Source organism: Hippichthys cyanospilos, chromosome 1 (genome assembly GCF_059441005.1).
Source record: "Hippichthys cyanospilos isolate Australia breed blue-spotted pipefish chromosome 1, RoL_Hcya_1.0, whole genome shotgun sequence".
NCBI classification, from domain to species: Eukaryota; Metazoa; Chordata; class Actinopteri; order Syngnathiformes; family Syngnathidae; genus Hippichthys; species Hippichthys cyanospilos.
The window spans coordinates 5,173,284-5,189,052 of record NC_142369.1 but is presented as its reverse complement, the minus strand read 5'-3'; the positions used below and the strand labels follow the sequence as shown (position 1 = coordinate 5,189,052).

General features: G+C 48.9%; 3 protein-coding genes across 3 annotated transcripts; 1 reads left to right on the top strand and 2 right to left on the bottom strand.

The window, feature by feature from the left end:
- Nucleotides 1–479: 479 nt before the first annotated feature.
- LOC148428753 (uncharacterized) lies at nt 480–1,961 on the bottom strand. The gene is made up of 2 exons (XM_088426003.1): nt 1,735–1,961; nt 480–1,639 (listed from the first exon to the last, which is right to left on the bottom strand). The coding sequence occupies exons 1-2, from the start codon at nt 1,844–1,846 to the stop codon at nt 780–782; spliced, it is 972 nt and encodes a 323-aa protein (XP_088282129.1). The 5' UTR covers nt 1,847–1,961; the 3' UTR covers nt 480–779.
- A 2,734-nt stretch (nt 1,962–4,695) lies between these two features.
- On the top strand, nt 4,696–8,427 carry cyp17a2 (cytochrome P450, family 17, subfamily A, polypeptide 2). Its single transcript, XM_088425957.1, has 9 exons — nt 4,696–5,161; nt 5,238–5,358; nt 5,429–5,567; nt 6,066–6,295; nt 6,354–6,440; nt 6,503–6,697; nt 7,689–7,855; nt 7,918–8,021; nt 8,097–8,427. Exons 1-9 carry the CDS (start codon nt 4,962–4,964, stop codon nt 8,360–8,362), a joined length of 1,509 nt encoding a protein of 502 aa, XP_088282083.1. The 5' UTR covers nt 4,696–4,961; the 3' UTR covers nt 8,363–8,427.
- On the bottom strand, nt 8,423–15,214 carry LOC148428751 (uncharacterized). The gene is made up of 5 exons (XM_088425990.1): nt 15,079–15,214; nt 14,051–14,481; nt 11,865–12,017; nt 11,589–11,793; nt 8,423–10,794 (listed from the first exon to the last, which is right to left on the bottom strand). The coding sequence occupies exons 2-5, from the start codon at nt 14,193–14,195 to the stop codon at nt 10,125–10,127; spliced, it is 1,173 nt and encodes a 390-aa protein (XP_088282116.1). The 5' UTR covers nt 14,196–14,481; nt 15,079–15,214; the 3' UTR covers nt 8,423–10,124.
- Nucleotides 15,215–15,769: the final 555 nt, after the last annotated feature.

Sequence of the window (15,769 nt, the reverse complement as noted above, 5' to 3'; positions counted from 1 at the left end):
AACGTTATCTGTACCTAACAGCATCTGAGAAGCAGTTCAGAGTGACCCCACCTACTTCCCAAGACCAGCTGGCATAGGCACCAGCAAGCCAGCTCCCCTAGTGAGGATAAGCGCTCAAGAAAATAGATGAATGGATATTAAATCAATATATAACTTGAATGTGGTTGCAGCTTGACTATAAAGCCCTTTCTGAACCAAGGTGCACAGCACCACGTTGCCACCGGAGGGACCGCCAGGGTCACGTGACCAACTGTGCTGTTACAAAATCGCACAGGCTGTCGACCTTGATGTTAAACGTCGTTGCCATGGCGATGCCTCGCCATGCCACAGTGGCCTTGTGTTTGGAACGCTGTTGAGATGACTCACACAACTTCAGTTGCCATGGTGACCCAATCTTTCCAGTTCCCTTACACGCACACTCACACACACCCGCGCTGCCAGTTGACGACGATGAAAAGGAAGCACATTGGATTCCGTCCTGCTGTTTCTCGCTTATTTTTTTATTCAAGCATCCTCGAGGAGGGACATTCAACACTTATCCCACAACGCATGAGTGCAAGTCACATGACAAGTCATAAAAACATCTGGAAAAATAGAACTATTGTACAAACATGGAGGTCACGTCACTTTTCAGCCTCATGCAGGAACGGCAATGAGTTCGGTCCAAGCCTCCCTTTCCCACCCCCGGAATGCACCTGCGGGGCCCACGCGCAAGGTGGACCTTGTTCAGCTCAGGTGGCCGAGTTTTGGCCATCCAACGCCGTACTCACGCACATGACTCACACGGCGCCGACGGCCAGCGAATATGCGGCCATCATCTGCGCCCGCAGCTGCTGCTTGAGATGCACGCGGCCATGGCGCTTCCTCTCGTCGCTGCGCGCAAAGCGCTTGCTGCACACGTCGCAAGAGAAGGGCTTCTCGCCCGTGTGCGTGCGCGTGTGTGTGGTCAGGTGGTCGCTGCGGCTGAAGCTCCTGGTGCACACGCCGCAGCGGAAGGGCTTCTGACCAGTGTGGACGCGCACGTGCCTGTTGAGTTCGTCCGAGCGCGAGAAACGGCGCTCGCAGCCCTCCACCGAGCACGGGAAGGCCTTGGACTTGGCGGCGCTCTTGCCCAGGGTCCTGCGGCCCTTCTGGGACTCTTTGGCGTCTGTCGGCGCCCCGCTCAGGTGCACGCCGCCATGCAGGAGGGACGACAGGAGCTCTGGGTCCAGGGTGGAGGGGGCGGGGCAGCGGCGGTCCACCTCCATTTTGAGCTGCTCTCCTCCGGCGGCGAGCCTCCACTTCTTGGGCCAGTCCGCCGCTTCCCGTTTGACCTCCGGCGCCTTGCACTGGCCGCGGCCGGCGTCAGGGCTTGGTAGGGCCTCCTCGGAGCCCGCCCCGCAGCTGGCGGCGCAGGGCTCGCTCTTGACCGCTGCCAAAGGAGGGCACGCACCGTCCCCATGCTGCTCCATTTCGGTGCAGATTCCCACGATCTCTGTGATCATGGTGAGGATGGCATCCGCCGTGCTGCTCAGGCCCGCCGGGGCAATGGCTTCGGGCAGGAAGCCACCGCCGAAGTCCAGGGAGGGCGAGAGCGAATCCGAGTCGCTGAAGTCGGAGAAGAAATCCGAATCGGAGGCGTCGCTTCCCGGCGAGACTACTGCAAGGCGACAGAAGACGAAGGGGGGACGGTTGGTACCGTAGCGTTGCGTGGCAGCGCCGCCGCATCCATCCGACCACGCTCGGAGGACTTACCCGTCAGGTCGGCCTCCAGACTGCTGCCTCGGTTGGACTCTGCACCGCTGACCCAGGCGCTGCACGCGTCCTCGAAGTCCGACATGAAGCTGCTGTGGCGCTCCGCAAGCATGGCGCTCAAAGGAGAGGCGGGAAATCCCTGGCGGTGGTTCACGGGCCGGACGGCGAGTTGGGGTTCGCCTCGCTGCGCTCGCTCGGTGCCGAGGATGCCCAGATCCTGTGCTGCTCGGGCCTTTTATACCCTCCGTCTCCGTGGCAACGCTGGCGCCACCTCATTGGCGGACAGCGGCGCGAGGGATTCCCCCCACCGCGCACGTCGAGAATGCCCAAACATGGCCGACTTCCTGCCGTGACGGCGGGCATCCCCGCGCCATAAAAGGAGCGGCGGGCTTTCCTCACTGCGGCACTACCTCTGACACCCGCTGCGGATGCATTCACTGAGGTTGTGCGTGCGTGCGTCGCTTCATGAAAATCTGGATGCCAAGTCCGAGCAGCAAGATCGTCTTCGCCGCTCTGCAAAACGTTGTGGCTTGCTGCAGAAGATGGAATGCGGTTTCCATGGCGGCAGGAGCCGGCGGCAGGAGCGCATTTACGCAAGTGTTTAGAGGGAACAAATAACAAATGCCGATGTGCTCAGCGTCACCCCCTCGTGGCAGGTGTTTCTACAGCGACCACCCATGCCCTGCAGCGCATTGAACGGTTTGACCGCGAATCACAATTTTTCGACTTCGATTCCGTTTGTAATTTTCAACAAATCAAGAGAAATAATCCAAAATATTGTTGTTGGTCCATCTCAAAACAGTACACACTCTATTAGTCCCAAAAATACTGCCGATTTCCTCTTGCAGTGGCGCCTAGGGGACGCTGTAGGTGATCTGCTCGGGCAGGTTATGAGAGCACACAATAATCAAGGGATGCTGAAAAATGAATCCATAAGACTCTAATGTCAACATTGCAACATCAAAAGCAGTGTTGGGCAAGTTACTTCAAAACTGTACTGCATCATTTCTGACTTAATACCGTCATTCCAAAGTAACTAGTTACAATATAACATTATTGTACTTGAAACGTTACACTGCTATTGCGTTACTTTGACTTCATCCTCACCAACACACTTGGAAATATGGATTTGCCATTCTAAATGCAGACCATTATGTTCATTACACATCTTGCGGCATGACCTTCAACTAAACTTAAGTCATCTTACATGCTCAAAGAATGCTCTGTAGAAATCTTTAAATCCCAACTAAAAACACACATATGCGCGGGCATTTAGTTAATGGGCCTGACTGCAGCTTTTGTCTTCTTTTTCCTGCCCCACCCTAGCTAGCTAGCTAGCTAGATTGAGAAGGATGACTTGACCGCCCCCTTCTGGCCCCGCGCTGACCACCGTGGGTTATGATATCGACCATCTGCGGTCCACCTGGCTGGATTGTGGGAAGGCTCTTGCCCAATGGCTTTGCCTGCTATCAAGATGTCAAGACATCATTGACGTGGAATGTTTGAATGGCTTAAATCTGTGAAGTATTCTGAAGATTCCAAGGTTGGAATGGTTTGAATAGGCCAATAAATGCAGGAGATACAAGGGAAAGACTGAAAAAAAGTGGAAATGTGGAAAACTTTTGAATTGTGGGAAGAGGAAAATAGATACACCCATGGAATGGCGGGAATTGATTAAGATTGGAACAGTGTAAATCAGATGAGTTGTGGCGAAGAAGGAAGGTTACAAAGTTTTGGTGAGAGCAGTGGGAATGAATGGACTTATGAGTAATAATATTAAAAGAGTTATGAACTATTGGAATGTGTGAATATTAGTAATGATGAAAATATGAAGGGAATGAAATGAATGATGTAAATGGGAAATGGGGAAGCTTCAAATGTGAAATGTTAAATATGCCATTGGGAATGAATTATAGGTGAAAGATATGGAAGTATGGGAAAATATTAATATTCATGAATTATTGGAACGATGGAAATCGTCCCTAAGGTGAAATGAATGAGTTAAATGTTGTGAATGTGGAATGGGAAAGCTCGAAATATGAAATGTTAAATCTCCCATTGGATGTGAATATTAGAATATTGAAGTGAAAATATGAATTACCATAATGATGGGAATGATCCCTAAGGCGAGATGAATGTTGATGTTCAATGTTTTTGTTCATGTTTTATCGAAGGGAAGGACTTTTGCTGTCTGATGTTTCAGATGCTACTATATTTTTGTGTGTGTGTGTCAAAATCACTGTTGTGCAGGAATCATATCTTCACATAGCTCAGTGCTTCTCAATTATTTTTTGCCAAGCCCCCCGATGAAAGAGAACCTCCCCACTCGAAGCACTGACTATAAATAATAATATCTATAAAAGTTGTGTGTGTGTGTGTGTGTCAAAGTCACTGTTGTGCAGAAATCATATCTTCACACAGCTCAGTGCTTCTCAATTATTTTTTGCCGAGCCCCCGATGAAAGAGAACCCCCCCACTCGACGCACTGACTATAAAGGATAATATCTGTAAAAGTTGTATAAGTATGCCTAAACCTGTATCCTTTCTAAAATTAATAAATCAACTTTCAACAGCTGTTTTTTTCCAATTTTTTCAAAAGTGTTTATACGGGTTAGAGCTTAGTCTAAAAAAGTAACAAGTGCATCAAAGTGCTTTAAAATAGAAAAATGATAAAAAAAATAAAAAAAAACTTATTTTATCACAATGACACGACAAAAACAAAGCCGTTTCCCTGAAGTCATCACCTTGCACCCCACTATCAGAGATGCACTGACAAATCTTGACGTCACTCAAATGACCTTTCAAACAGAGATTACTGAAGAACGGAATAGAATATAGACTTTATTTTTCTAGGTAAAGAATGGACTCCAATCTTTCTTATGGTACCAATGATGACATAGTCATACAATACTTTATTCCGACATGAAAAATGCGTCAAAATGCCTGAATTTGGCTGGCACCATCGGTTGCCCTTTCAGATAACACTTGGCACTGAAAGAGTTAATAAATCAGACAATGATGGCATGTTTAAAGTCTTTTTTTTTTTTTTAACCCCAACATGTTTTGCAGTGATCCAACTTCCAGCCCGAGCATCCAATGGTCCACATTGGCTATCAGCAAGGTCGGCGGACACGCCAACGCGCACGCAACCTTGGACCTGTGCAAGGTCTCTCTAGACGCGGGTTTTAAAAGTCCTGCTGCTCTGCCTCCACCTTCATTTCCTCCCCATGGCGTCCTACGTCTTCCCCGCGAGCGTCTGGCCGCTCGTCCCGTCGCTTCTGGTGGTCGCCGCGCTCGCCATCCTGGCGGTGCTGTCTCAGCGTTCCGGACAGATTCCAGGCCTCCCCTGGCTGCCCGTGGTGGGCAGTCTGCCTTGGATGAGGGGCGGCGCACCCACGCACCTGCTTTTCTTGCGGTTGGGCCGAAAGTAAGAGCTCCAGCACGCGCAAACGGTGCGACCGCCGCTCTGCCGCCCCGGCTAAAGCTGGCGGCGTGCCCGGCAGGTACGGGCCTTTGTTTGAGCTCTACCTGGGGCCGCATCGCACCTTGGTGGTCAACGACCACCAGCACGCCAGGGAAGTTCTGCTGCGGCGGGGGCGGGACTTCGCCGGACGCCCCAGCATGGTGACGTCTCTCAAAGCCCCTTGGCGGCTCGGCTTTTGCCGGCAAGCTCAACTTGGATTTCCATTGGTAGGTGACCACAGATCTGCTGACCCGGGGCGGGAAAGACATCGCCTTCTGCGACTACTCGCCGTTGTGGAAACTGCATCGGCGAATGGTGCACGCTTCCTTTACTCTGTTTGGAGAAGGGAGCGGCCGCCTGCAGGACATCGGTAGGTCGCCTTCCTGAATGTTTCAATGTTTTTATCTTAATTTATTTTCCTTCGACGACCCAAATTAGTTCAGTAACATCACTTCTATCCATACATATGTAGGTTCAATTTATTAACGCTTACAAAAAAAATTGAAAAATGGTACGGTCTGTTTTTGTAGTCCGCGAAGTCATCATGACACTTTAAGACACAGCCGTGAAGCAGTCTCTACTGCCACCTACAGTCTTGAGGTCAAACACAAGTCAAAGAAATTTCTGTTTGCAGACAGTTTGAGCGCCGCTCAACAGAATGTTGCAAAAATGGCAGGAAAATCAATGCCATAAATCCTATTAAAATGCATCTCACAATTTGTAATCATAATGGTTTATTATTATATTATTATAATAATTCGTTTTGTATTCAAAATCTCGCGCGTCCAGCTGCAATCACATTCACACCCAAGAAGGGGCGGGTTAAGACGTGAGGTTGAAGGGGGCGCCGCCCATGACATTTTGCCAGTTCTGTCCGAGGTGGACGGCCTGTGCGCGGCGCTGCTGTCCAGCGAGGGGCACAGCTTTGACCCGTCGCTGGCGCTGACCACTGCCGTCACCAACGTGGTGTGCACGTTGGTGTTCGGCTCCGCCTACACGCACGGGCACGGAGAACTGCAGGAGGTGATGCGCTACAATGACGGCATTGTGCAGACCATCGCCAGGGGAGGACTGGTGGACATCTTCCCATGGATGCAGGTACGAGTCCACCCGCCGGCGGAAGGCTCCCACCTCACACGCTCGCGCCGCTTCGCAGGTCTTCCCCAACGCTTCCCTGAGGGAGCTACGGGCCTGCGTCGCCATGCGAGACCGCTTACTCGAGCAAAAACTGCTCGAGCATAAGGTGCGCGACGGCAGGGGGATGCGGTGGCGGTTTCCCACCGGTGAGCAAGGTCTGGTCTCCAGGCGGCGCCGAGCGAAGGCGAGCCCAGAGATCTGCTGGACGCCTTGCTGAAGGGTCAAGGTTCACCCGGGACCCAAGGGGCGACCGTTACGGACGACCACGTGCTGATGACGGCGGCGGAGGCCTTCGGAGCCGGCGTGGAGACGACGTCCACCACGCTGCTGTGGATCCTGGCCTACCTACTGCATCACCCCGAGGTACGCGGGTTCCGGGATCCGGCCTGACATATAGCCGGCAGAAAAATGTCTGCGTTTCTATGGTGTGAGATGGCTGCGAAAAAGACGTTGTTTTACAATTCGTCTGAGCGCGACACTAAATTGTTTTGAGTTTACAAATTGAAAATTTGCGAGTGCCGGGTATTTTGGAGGGATGCTAGTTTTGACATTGTTGCCAAAGTGTTGATGCGTCTTACACAGGCTAACATAGAAAATACCAGAAGTTGACCCCACCATCAAGAGTGCGTCTCATCTATTGGGGATGACAATTTAAAACTTACAGAAGTGATCACAAGAAAAAAAAAGAGAGGACTTTTGTAAAAGATTCTTTTGTTTTGTTACAGTTTTGACATTATCGTCAAAGTGTTGGTACGTCTTATACACACACTAACATAGCAAATACCATAATTTGTCCCCGAAATGAAGGATACGTCTCGTACACAGATGTGACATATATTTGGGAAATGACGGTATATAACTTATCTATACGAACACAAGAAAAGATGAAGACTTTTTGCAAAAGATGTTTGTTTTGCAATAGTTTTGACATTGTTGCCAAAGTGTTGGGGTGCTTTATACACGGTAGCATAGAAAATACCAGAATTTGACCTCAGAATTGAGGGTGTGTCTCATACGCAAGTGTGCCTTATATTTGAGGTATGAGAGGTCGGCTACATGCAGTAGACCATACCTGGGAGAGCCAGTAAATTGGGCTGGTGTAACTTATATTTGGGGAATTACGGTATATATCTTACTGATATGAATGAATAAGAAACAACGATATGAAAATAAAAAGACTTTTGCAACAGATTATTCTGTTTTGCTATCATTTTTTACATTGTTGCCAAAGCGTCGGTGTGTCTTATACACGCTAAGATCTTTTACACAAGTATCTTATATTTGGGGAATGAGAGGTTGGACCATAGCTGGGAGAGCCGGCAAATTGGACCGGTGCAAATACTGTATGTGGCAGGTGCAGGAGAGGGCGCAGAAGGAGCTACATGAGGCAGTGGGCCAACGAGCCGTGCGCGCAGCCGACCGCGGGAGGCTCCCATATCTGGACAGCATCATTAACGAGGGCATGCGGATCCGGCCGGTGAGCCCCGTGTTGATCCCCCACACGGCAATGACGGACAGCAGGTACGTCAAACGGTGCGCGCGCACCTTCCGGGCTGCTGGCTCAAGGCGGTTTCTCGCCACAGCATCGGCTGCCACCCTGTCGCCCGCGGGACTCGGGTCTTGGTCAACATGTGGGCCATCCATCACCACCCTGACCACTGGCCCCGACCGGACCTGTTTCAGCCAGGTAACACAGGCAGGCTTAATGCGGCAAAAAGGGGACCCAAAGGTGGACCTAGAAGTTGCCGTCACACTTTTCCAGATCGCTTCCTTGACCAACAGGGCAGGCGGGTCACACCCCCCTGCTTTTTGCCCTTTGGGGCAGGGCCTCGCGTCTGCGTGGGCGAATCGCTGGCCAGGATGGAGCTCTTCCTATTCTTGTCTTCTATGCTCCAGCGGATGAGCTTCGTGCTGCCGGACGGGGCTTCCCTTCCAAACCTTCAGGGGCGTCTCGGCGTGGTCTTGCAGCCGTTGCCTTATAAGCTCGCCGTCAGGCCGAGGGCGGAGCCGGGAAGCTGGAGCTCCTGAGCGGTCGCTATGTCTTCCTCTATTTGTCCTTTGTAGCCACCGCTTCGATAAACCATCAAGTTGCATACATGATCCGTTTATTTAGCACAGCTCACGCACAAAAACACCACATTCAAATTCATCTAGAATAAGAACTGGCTTTGCTAGCGCCTCGTCACAACACGCACACAGGATAGTAGTTATGGGCGGAGAAAAAAAAGCAACTTGTCCACGCGTAAAAGTCGTGATGCGGCTTACAAGCCCCCAGGGCAAAAAACAGATCGACAAATACCAATATTAGAGATCAGGCACAACTCTTGCTACTAGGGCTGCACGATTATGGCCTAAATAATAATCAGGATTATTTCGGTCAATATTGAAATCGTGATTATTCATCCCATTTATTCATCATGTCTATTAATTGCCCCGTATTTAAACAAGCAGTTTATAATCAAAGCTTCAAGGCTTAATACTTTCAAATAATATTAAAATAAATAAACAACGTAAATAATGAAAAAAAATAAACCCAAGACATGGCAAAAACTTGGCACACAGGGGCAACACAGCTTACTTACTTACTGAATGCAAACCAAATGAAAAAAAATTAAGCCTACTTTGAACCAAGCACATTATTTACTTTGAAGCAAATTTTCATCAATTAGCACTCAAAATGTCCTTATTGGTCATTTCAAAGAGAATTTATTCCAACTTTGTGCCAATCAGATTTTATTTTAAATGGATCTCAATTGACAGCTTGAACTGCATAAATGAGTAATAAGGGGGGAAACTCAATGCCATTTCACACTGGCAAATAATATGTTAGGGTGAGAAAAGCAGAGGCTTTCGTCATGCAAACGTGTGGGAAACATCGCCCCCTGGTAGAATGACAAGGCGCTTGATTCGATGTACGGTAGCTGCATTTTTAAGTGTTAATATCGCCGCGGATTGGCTTCATTAAACATGGCAGCCGATATTGTGATAGCGATTAAAATTCGATTCATTTAGCAGCCCTACTCGCTACCGTTGTTTTTTTTTCAAGGTGACTACTGGTGAATAGCTCCGAGGAAGCTGGCATCTTGCTAGCACTGCATCAGCGGATTTAACATCCAGTTGAGCGCCGTGACAGGAGAAAAAAGGCAGAAAAAGAGAAAGAAGAGAGCTACAAAGTTGGCTAGGTGTAGTAACAGTAATCCACCACAGAGGGTGCTGTGCACTTCAGTCCCTCAGCTAAAAAAGAAGAAAAGCACCACATTTAGCACACAGAGGATGGGTGCAGTGGAGTCTTATTTTCCACTCACCTATCTCTCAAGTAAACCGTACAACAGCAAGTGTCCATGTCCCAAGAGGAAGCTTTCATGTCCGCTTGGGAAGTGAGCATGTGCAAACAGGAAGTGTCCATATCCATTTAGGGCGGGCATCCATGTCCAAACAAGAAGCGTCCACACTCATTTTGGGACTGTATCTGTCAAAGAGGACGTATCAGTGTCCATTTAGGAAGTGTCCATGTCCAAACTGGAGTGAGTACAACTCATGATTGGAATCCACATTCATCTCCAATCGGGATATTTATAAGTCCAACTGAGACACAAGTCCAGTCAGAAAGCATCTGCGCCCCTGTGTCCAATCGGTAGGTTGTGTTGTTGCTTCAGTCGGGTGATGTCCAAATCCAATCAGATCGCATCCACCTGCATAGGGTCGGTGTCCACATCCGATCGAGAAGCCTACGAGAAATGAAGATAGATGGCCAGAGCGCGTCGTGACAGTCCTGCTAAACATCTGTCCGTCACGCCATCTCCACGACGACCACGACATCGACCGTCTCCTCGGGGAGGCGGGACGGTACGGCAGCGCACTTGGAGGGACAGTCCGCGCTGTCGTGGAGATCAGCCTTTTTTTCCCCAGCCCCGCCCTCTGGCTCGGCGACCTCCTCTCGCGCCTCCTGGTCCCGGACTCGGCAGCGGCACACCTCGATGCCCGAGTCGCCCGTCAGTCTCCGGTGACGGTACTGGCTCTCGTCGGCGTCCACGTCGTCCTCGTTCTCCTCTTCTTCCGGTTTCGCTTGAAGGACGTCCACGCATGGCGAGAAGAGTGTTTGCTTGGGCAGGGCCTGAGTGGGCTGGGCGGGTAGGACTGCGTCCAGGAGGAGAGCGGTGGAGGGAGGGACCGGGGCCAAGGGGCCAGCGCACCTGGGGGACCCCGCGTTCCCAGGGGCGGAATCGGGTTCTCCGGGCACGGCCGGCGGGGGGCTCGCCAGGGGGGGGGAGCCGACGGCCGCGTTGGAGCTGGGAGAGAGGGGAGCCTGAGGGGGGCTCTCCGCGCCGACATCAAGGGCGAGCCCCGCCGTCTCGCTAGGGGTAGAGGCGTGGCTTGTGTCTGTCTCATAGGTCAGGGGAGCGGAGGGGGAGGAGCTACACGGAGAGGACGGGCAGCAGGAGTCACAGGAGCAGCTGGAGCTGCAGGGGAAAAAAAAAAGGAGGTTTGTTTTGAAACCATCTGGTTCTCTTGGGCGGTCAGGTGGTTCTGGATGCCTTTCGGCGGTTTTAGTGACTGTACCTGGCTTGTCAAGGAAATTTACTAAGAATGCGGTCAATTAGACAAGACAAACCAGACTGAAGAAACAGCCACAATAGCGGCGGTCACAATTAATATGTTAGAACAAAACTTTTTTATCCCCCTGTTTCAGACTAACCTGTTACCAGTACAAACCTTGTAAAAAGCCAAGTCGATATTTGTTGAAAGTGGGTTTATATTTAGTTGTCTTTTATTAATGATTGTGTCTTTTCTAGTTTGCCTCTTTTTTCTCGCGTGTGTCCTTTTTCTTGTTTGCTTTTTTTTTCTTGTTTGCTTCCTTTTTTGTTTGCGTCTGTTTGCTTCTTTTATCTTGTTTGTTTCTCTTCTTGTTTGTATCTGTTTTCTTATTTCAGTCTTTTTTCTAATTTGCTTTTTTTGTGCTTCTTTTTTTTTGCGTGTGTCCTGTTTCTTGTTTGCTTCTTTTTCTTGTTTGCTATCTTTTTTGTGAGCATCTTTACCTGGTGCCGTTGATGTGCAATTACACAAAAGCAAAGCCTGATGGCTGAGGTCAGATGGACCCCCGCTGTTGAAGAAGGATTGGGTCGAGCCAAGCTGGCCACAGCCTATTGCGTTTCTGTTTTACCTATCACCCTGGCTGGCTTTGGCAAGATTCCGTCAGGTGATCACCCAGCGCCGTGTGATTGGCGGAGGGGAGTCAAAGGCCACAGCTACGCACCTATTGTCCGAGCTGAGCGAGGAGGGTCCGTCGCTGAGCGGGCGGTGCAGCAGCGGGTCGTGCTGCATGAGCAGGTGGGGGTCGGCGACGCAAGGCGGCTGCGGGTAGCGCGGCGCCGTGAACACCGAGCTGTAGGGGGGCGGAGGCGTGGACGGCTGCGCCGCCACCTCCTCGTACGACGGCAGCTTGAGCGAGGCCAGGAAACCTAGGTGCAGCAGGGACCACGTCAACGTGGGGCGCGGCGGAGCGAGGCGGCCTGCGTGGCGGCCCACTTACTCAGGTCCAGCATGGAGGCGGTGCCCTGGTAGGCCAGCAGGCTGATCTCTCGCTGGCGCCGCTGCTGCTGCTGCGCTCGCACTTTGGCTCGCCGGTGGCGATAGGCGCAACAGCAGCTGAACACGATGAGGCCCGTCCACAGCAGCCAGAACCCTGCGCGGGCCGGACGGACATTGTCCTCTCAACACCGACCATGTAAATAGCCTAATCCGTTCCAAGGCCCCAAAATTGCTCCTATACCCTTTATATTAATATTATCAAATGAAGACAAATGCAATAAAAACAGTAGCAAATAGATAATACAATTACATTAGTGCATAAAATATGTCATCTAAAGAATAATTTTAAAAAATGCTCTTATACCCTTTAAATTATTCATATTAATTGAAGTTGCCAATATGCCTCGAGGATGTTGCTGGTGAGTTGGTGAAGACTGCAGAGAGAGCTTTAATTTGTACCTTTATATTTGACATTGCAGGGATCAGTTACAAGTCCACATGAGCAATAATATTTATTCTGGATTATTTGGAGCGTGTAAATTTACTTAAGTTTAGTTTGGGGTCATGCCAAGTGCTCCCTGTGCAATGTCATTGCTGAAGTGCTAACAACGTGCTAACATAGGCAACGTCAGACGCGACAGCCCAAAGTGGTATGCTACATATGCATTTTTATGTGAATATCTACAATGCTAGCCATAGCTAATGTCAATTTGGTGTTGGTTAGTTCTACGGTGTAAATTGTTGGTGGGAAGTGTGGATGAAATGAATAGAGATGAAAAGTGGAGGACCCCAGTAAACATCGCTATTTGACATTTCCAGTGATCATTTGCAAGTCCACAGGAGCAATAATATTTATTTATGGTTTTGATGATGTATGTTTACTTAAGTTTAGTTTGGGATCATACCAAGTGCTTCCTGTGCGATGTCATTCCTAAAGTGCTAACTATGTGCTAAAAACGCCCAAAGCGGTATGTTACATATGTGTTTTATGTGAATATGTACAATGTTAGCCGGGCCTGATGTCAATTTGATGTTTGTTAGCGCGACGGTATAAATTGTTGGTGGGAAGTGTAGATGAAACGAGGAAAGATGAAAAGTGGAAGACAACAGTAAATATTGATATTTGACATTTCCAGTGATCCAGCAATCATTTACAGGCCCACAGGATCATTAACACTTATTTATGGATTATTTTGAGCAAGTACGTTTCCTTGTTTAGTTTGGGGTCATGCCAACCAGTTCCTGCAACTGCTAACTATGTGCTAAAAACGCCCAAAGTGGCATGTTACTAATGTGTTTTATGTGAATATGTAAAACTTAAGCCGCAGCTATTGTCAATTCAATGTTTGTTGTTTGTACAGTGTAAATAGTTGGTGGATAGTGTGGATGAAAGGAGCAAAGATGAAAAGTGGGCCGTAAACATCAGAGCGAAAAAATAGTTTCTCATTTGTGGGAAAGCCGACATCTTAATAACTTATAAAGATCCATCCAAAACTGTAAGAAATACGGTAGACATCAAAGTGGGCGGGGCTCTGACAAACGTCAGACCAGCAAAAAAATGTAAGTTGCCAACCTTTGCGAGTTTCTAGAGGCGCCTCAGACTATAAGACTCAGGAAACATTTGAACTGCACAATAAAGTCACTCTCTAGGCCAGTGGTTCTCAAAGTGGGGTCGCATGGCCTGACTGCAGGGGGGCCCGTGAAATAATAAATAGAGGAAATAAAAAACTATTTATATTTGCTTTAATTTAACTCTCAACTATATTGAATTGTGAATGTATTCATGATTCAATAAAACAATCAATTCAACCAGTTTAATATATTTTTTAAATTGTAATTATTGAGAAATATGTGAAATTGGCCAACATAATCTTGATTATTAAGTCACCTAATATTTGGCAGCAATCCGTTTGGGGGGAATTGACCCAATTTGAAATGAAGGAGAGTGCAGTTTGCAATTATTATTTTGTAAACTTCAGTTTGGCTGAAAATTAACAAATGTAATGGTTGTCAGATTAAATATATTGCACTTATGCAAATATGTTTGGTTTCAATAACGTATTCTTTTGTTTTGCTTTGCAATGGGGGGTCCTTGGAAAATGTGATTTTCCAAAAAGGGGTCCTCGAGTCCATACAGTTTGAGAACCCCTGCTCTAGGCCACACGATAGTGATTGGGAACAACTCACACCACAGCTCGTAGTAGTAGGTGCAGCAGCCCGCCTCACCGCAGCAGTGGCCCGTCTCGCACAGGTAGCCGCCGTTAGCGTTGGCGCCGGGGCAGTAGCGCGGTCTCCCCAACAGGGGCAGGCTGCCACCAGAGTGGTACTCCATTGCACCCCTGCTCCGCCCACTTTCCTAGTCCCGCGCCACCGCTAGCTACTTGTGCCAAGCGCCCGCTAGCCACTCAACATGCACAACGATACTTGTGCTTCCATGATTGTCACTACAAGTCGGTTACCATCCAACAATCCCATTAGCTTGTAGCCGCTAACCGTTCGGAGATTGGGCTTGTTAGCCTGCTAGCAACAAAGAAGTCACAAGCTACGCTAACGAGCGAGATGCTTCGAACGCCACGACAGCTGGACGAGACAAGATGGTGGCCGAGAGGCGATCCCACCTGCAGGGAGAAAAGACAGGCGATGCTATGAAATAGTACAGTCCCAGTATTTGTTTCCTTTTTTTTTTTTTTTTGCATTGTCAAACCTTAATTTTTCCTTTATAGGCAACCCTCACTCAGTACTTGTTTCACGGTGTGACCATTGTTCACTCCCATAATGTCAAAACGTAAATAGCGAGATAAAGAAGCCTGTTTTAAAATCATGTACGTTTGTGAGTGAATTGAGACAAGATTGTAATTATTTCCAGACACATACAACATTGTGACACTCTTCAAAGTGGGCCCCAAATTATTTTCCAATGTGAAAAATGCACCTCGTCTCTCTTTATTTCTCTCATTCAAGCTTCTTTGTAGATATTTTAGTCGCATCCAGTGATGATTTTGCCCCTGGCGGTAACCTGTGCGTTGGCTGCAGTTGTCAGGACAACCGAAGGCGCACTAACTCACTGACGCCCCCTGACTTTTGACGATGTCATGACAAGAGATAGCTCGCAGGTTTATCGCAATCGCACACGGCTCGGAGCAAATCAGTCAAGACGTGACGGCGTGTGTTCAGTGAACGCCACGCCCGCAAAAGCACGCGTTGTGTTCACGTACCTCTCCATCCGTTCTCGCTGCGGGCTTTTGTTTCGGTACGTAGGTACCGCCGGGGCCTCCTCGCTGTGCCTGGAGCATTCCCCGCCTCCTCGCTGAGACCCTCCGCCAGCTCCGCCGCCATCAGCTCCCGTCGCGCGTCAGGCTCGCCGTACGGCGCCGCTTACGATCCGAAGCCCTTTCAAAACAAAAGCTTTGTTTGTGAAATGATCGGACGTGATGCGCACGATGTTCTCCTATTAGATTCCAATTGTATATTCAAATAGTAATAAAGACAGTCTAGCAAGCAAGGCACTAGGCAACGATGCGAACGTTAACATGTTTTCCTTAGTAGGTACCTTTATTTTGAAAACCATCAAACGCGGCATTATACATTTGACTTGACATCGTTCACCGCGTTTGTCGAAATCAGCGGCGAGAACACGGCAAACGGCATTCATAACTGGGTGTTTATCGTCATTCAGCTAACAAAAGAAGGCTTTAAACAGTTGATTGATCTCTGATCATCTTTTCTTATCACAGTTGATTTCAACTAGCGGAGGAATTGCTGGACTCTGATTGAGTGATGAGGCAGGATCCTGGCCAATAACAGCGCACCGTGCGCCGCAGGACTCTTCCCCTAGCAACAAGAGAAAACTGTTCGGATTTTCTTTTTTTTTTTTTACTTATTTTTTTGCTAACTCGGGCAGAACGA

Bases quoted from the DNA above. Each gene is read 5' to 3' on its own strand.
- LOC148428753 (XM_088426003.1), bottom strand. From the start codon at position 1,846: ATGCTTGCGGAGCGCCACAGCAGCTTCATGTCGGACTTCGAGGACGCG. The intron at 1,640-1,734 runs GTAAGTCCTCCG...GTCGCCTTGCAG, and splicing joins TCTGGAGGCCGACCTGACGG to TAGTCTCGCCGGGAAGCGAC.
- LOC148428751 (XM_088425990.1), bottom strand. From the start codon at position 14,195: ATGGAGTACCACTCTGGTGGCAGCCTGCCCCTGTTGGGGAGACCGCGC. The intron at 11,794-11,864 runs GTAAGTGGGCCG...TGCTGCACCTAG, and splicing joins CGCCTCCATGCTGGACCTGA to GTTTCCTGGCCTCGCTCAAG. The intron at 10,795-11,588 runs GTGCGTAGCTGT...TTTCCCCTGCAG, and splicing joins TCGCTCAGCTCGGACAATAG to CTCCAGCTGCTCCTGTGACT.
- cyp17a2 (XM_088425957.1), top strand. From the start codon at position 4,962: ATGGCGTCCTACGTCTTCCCCGCGAGCGTCTGGCCGCTCGTCCCGTCG. The intron at 5,359-5,428 runs GTGACGTCTCTC...TTCCATTGGTAG, and splicing joins TCGCCGGACGCCCCAGCATG to GTGACCACAGATCTGCTGAC. The intron at 6,698-7,688 runs GTACGCGGGTTC...TGTATGTGGCAG, and splicing joins ACCTACTGCATCACCCCGAG to GTGCAGGAGAGGGCGCAGAA.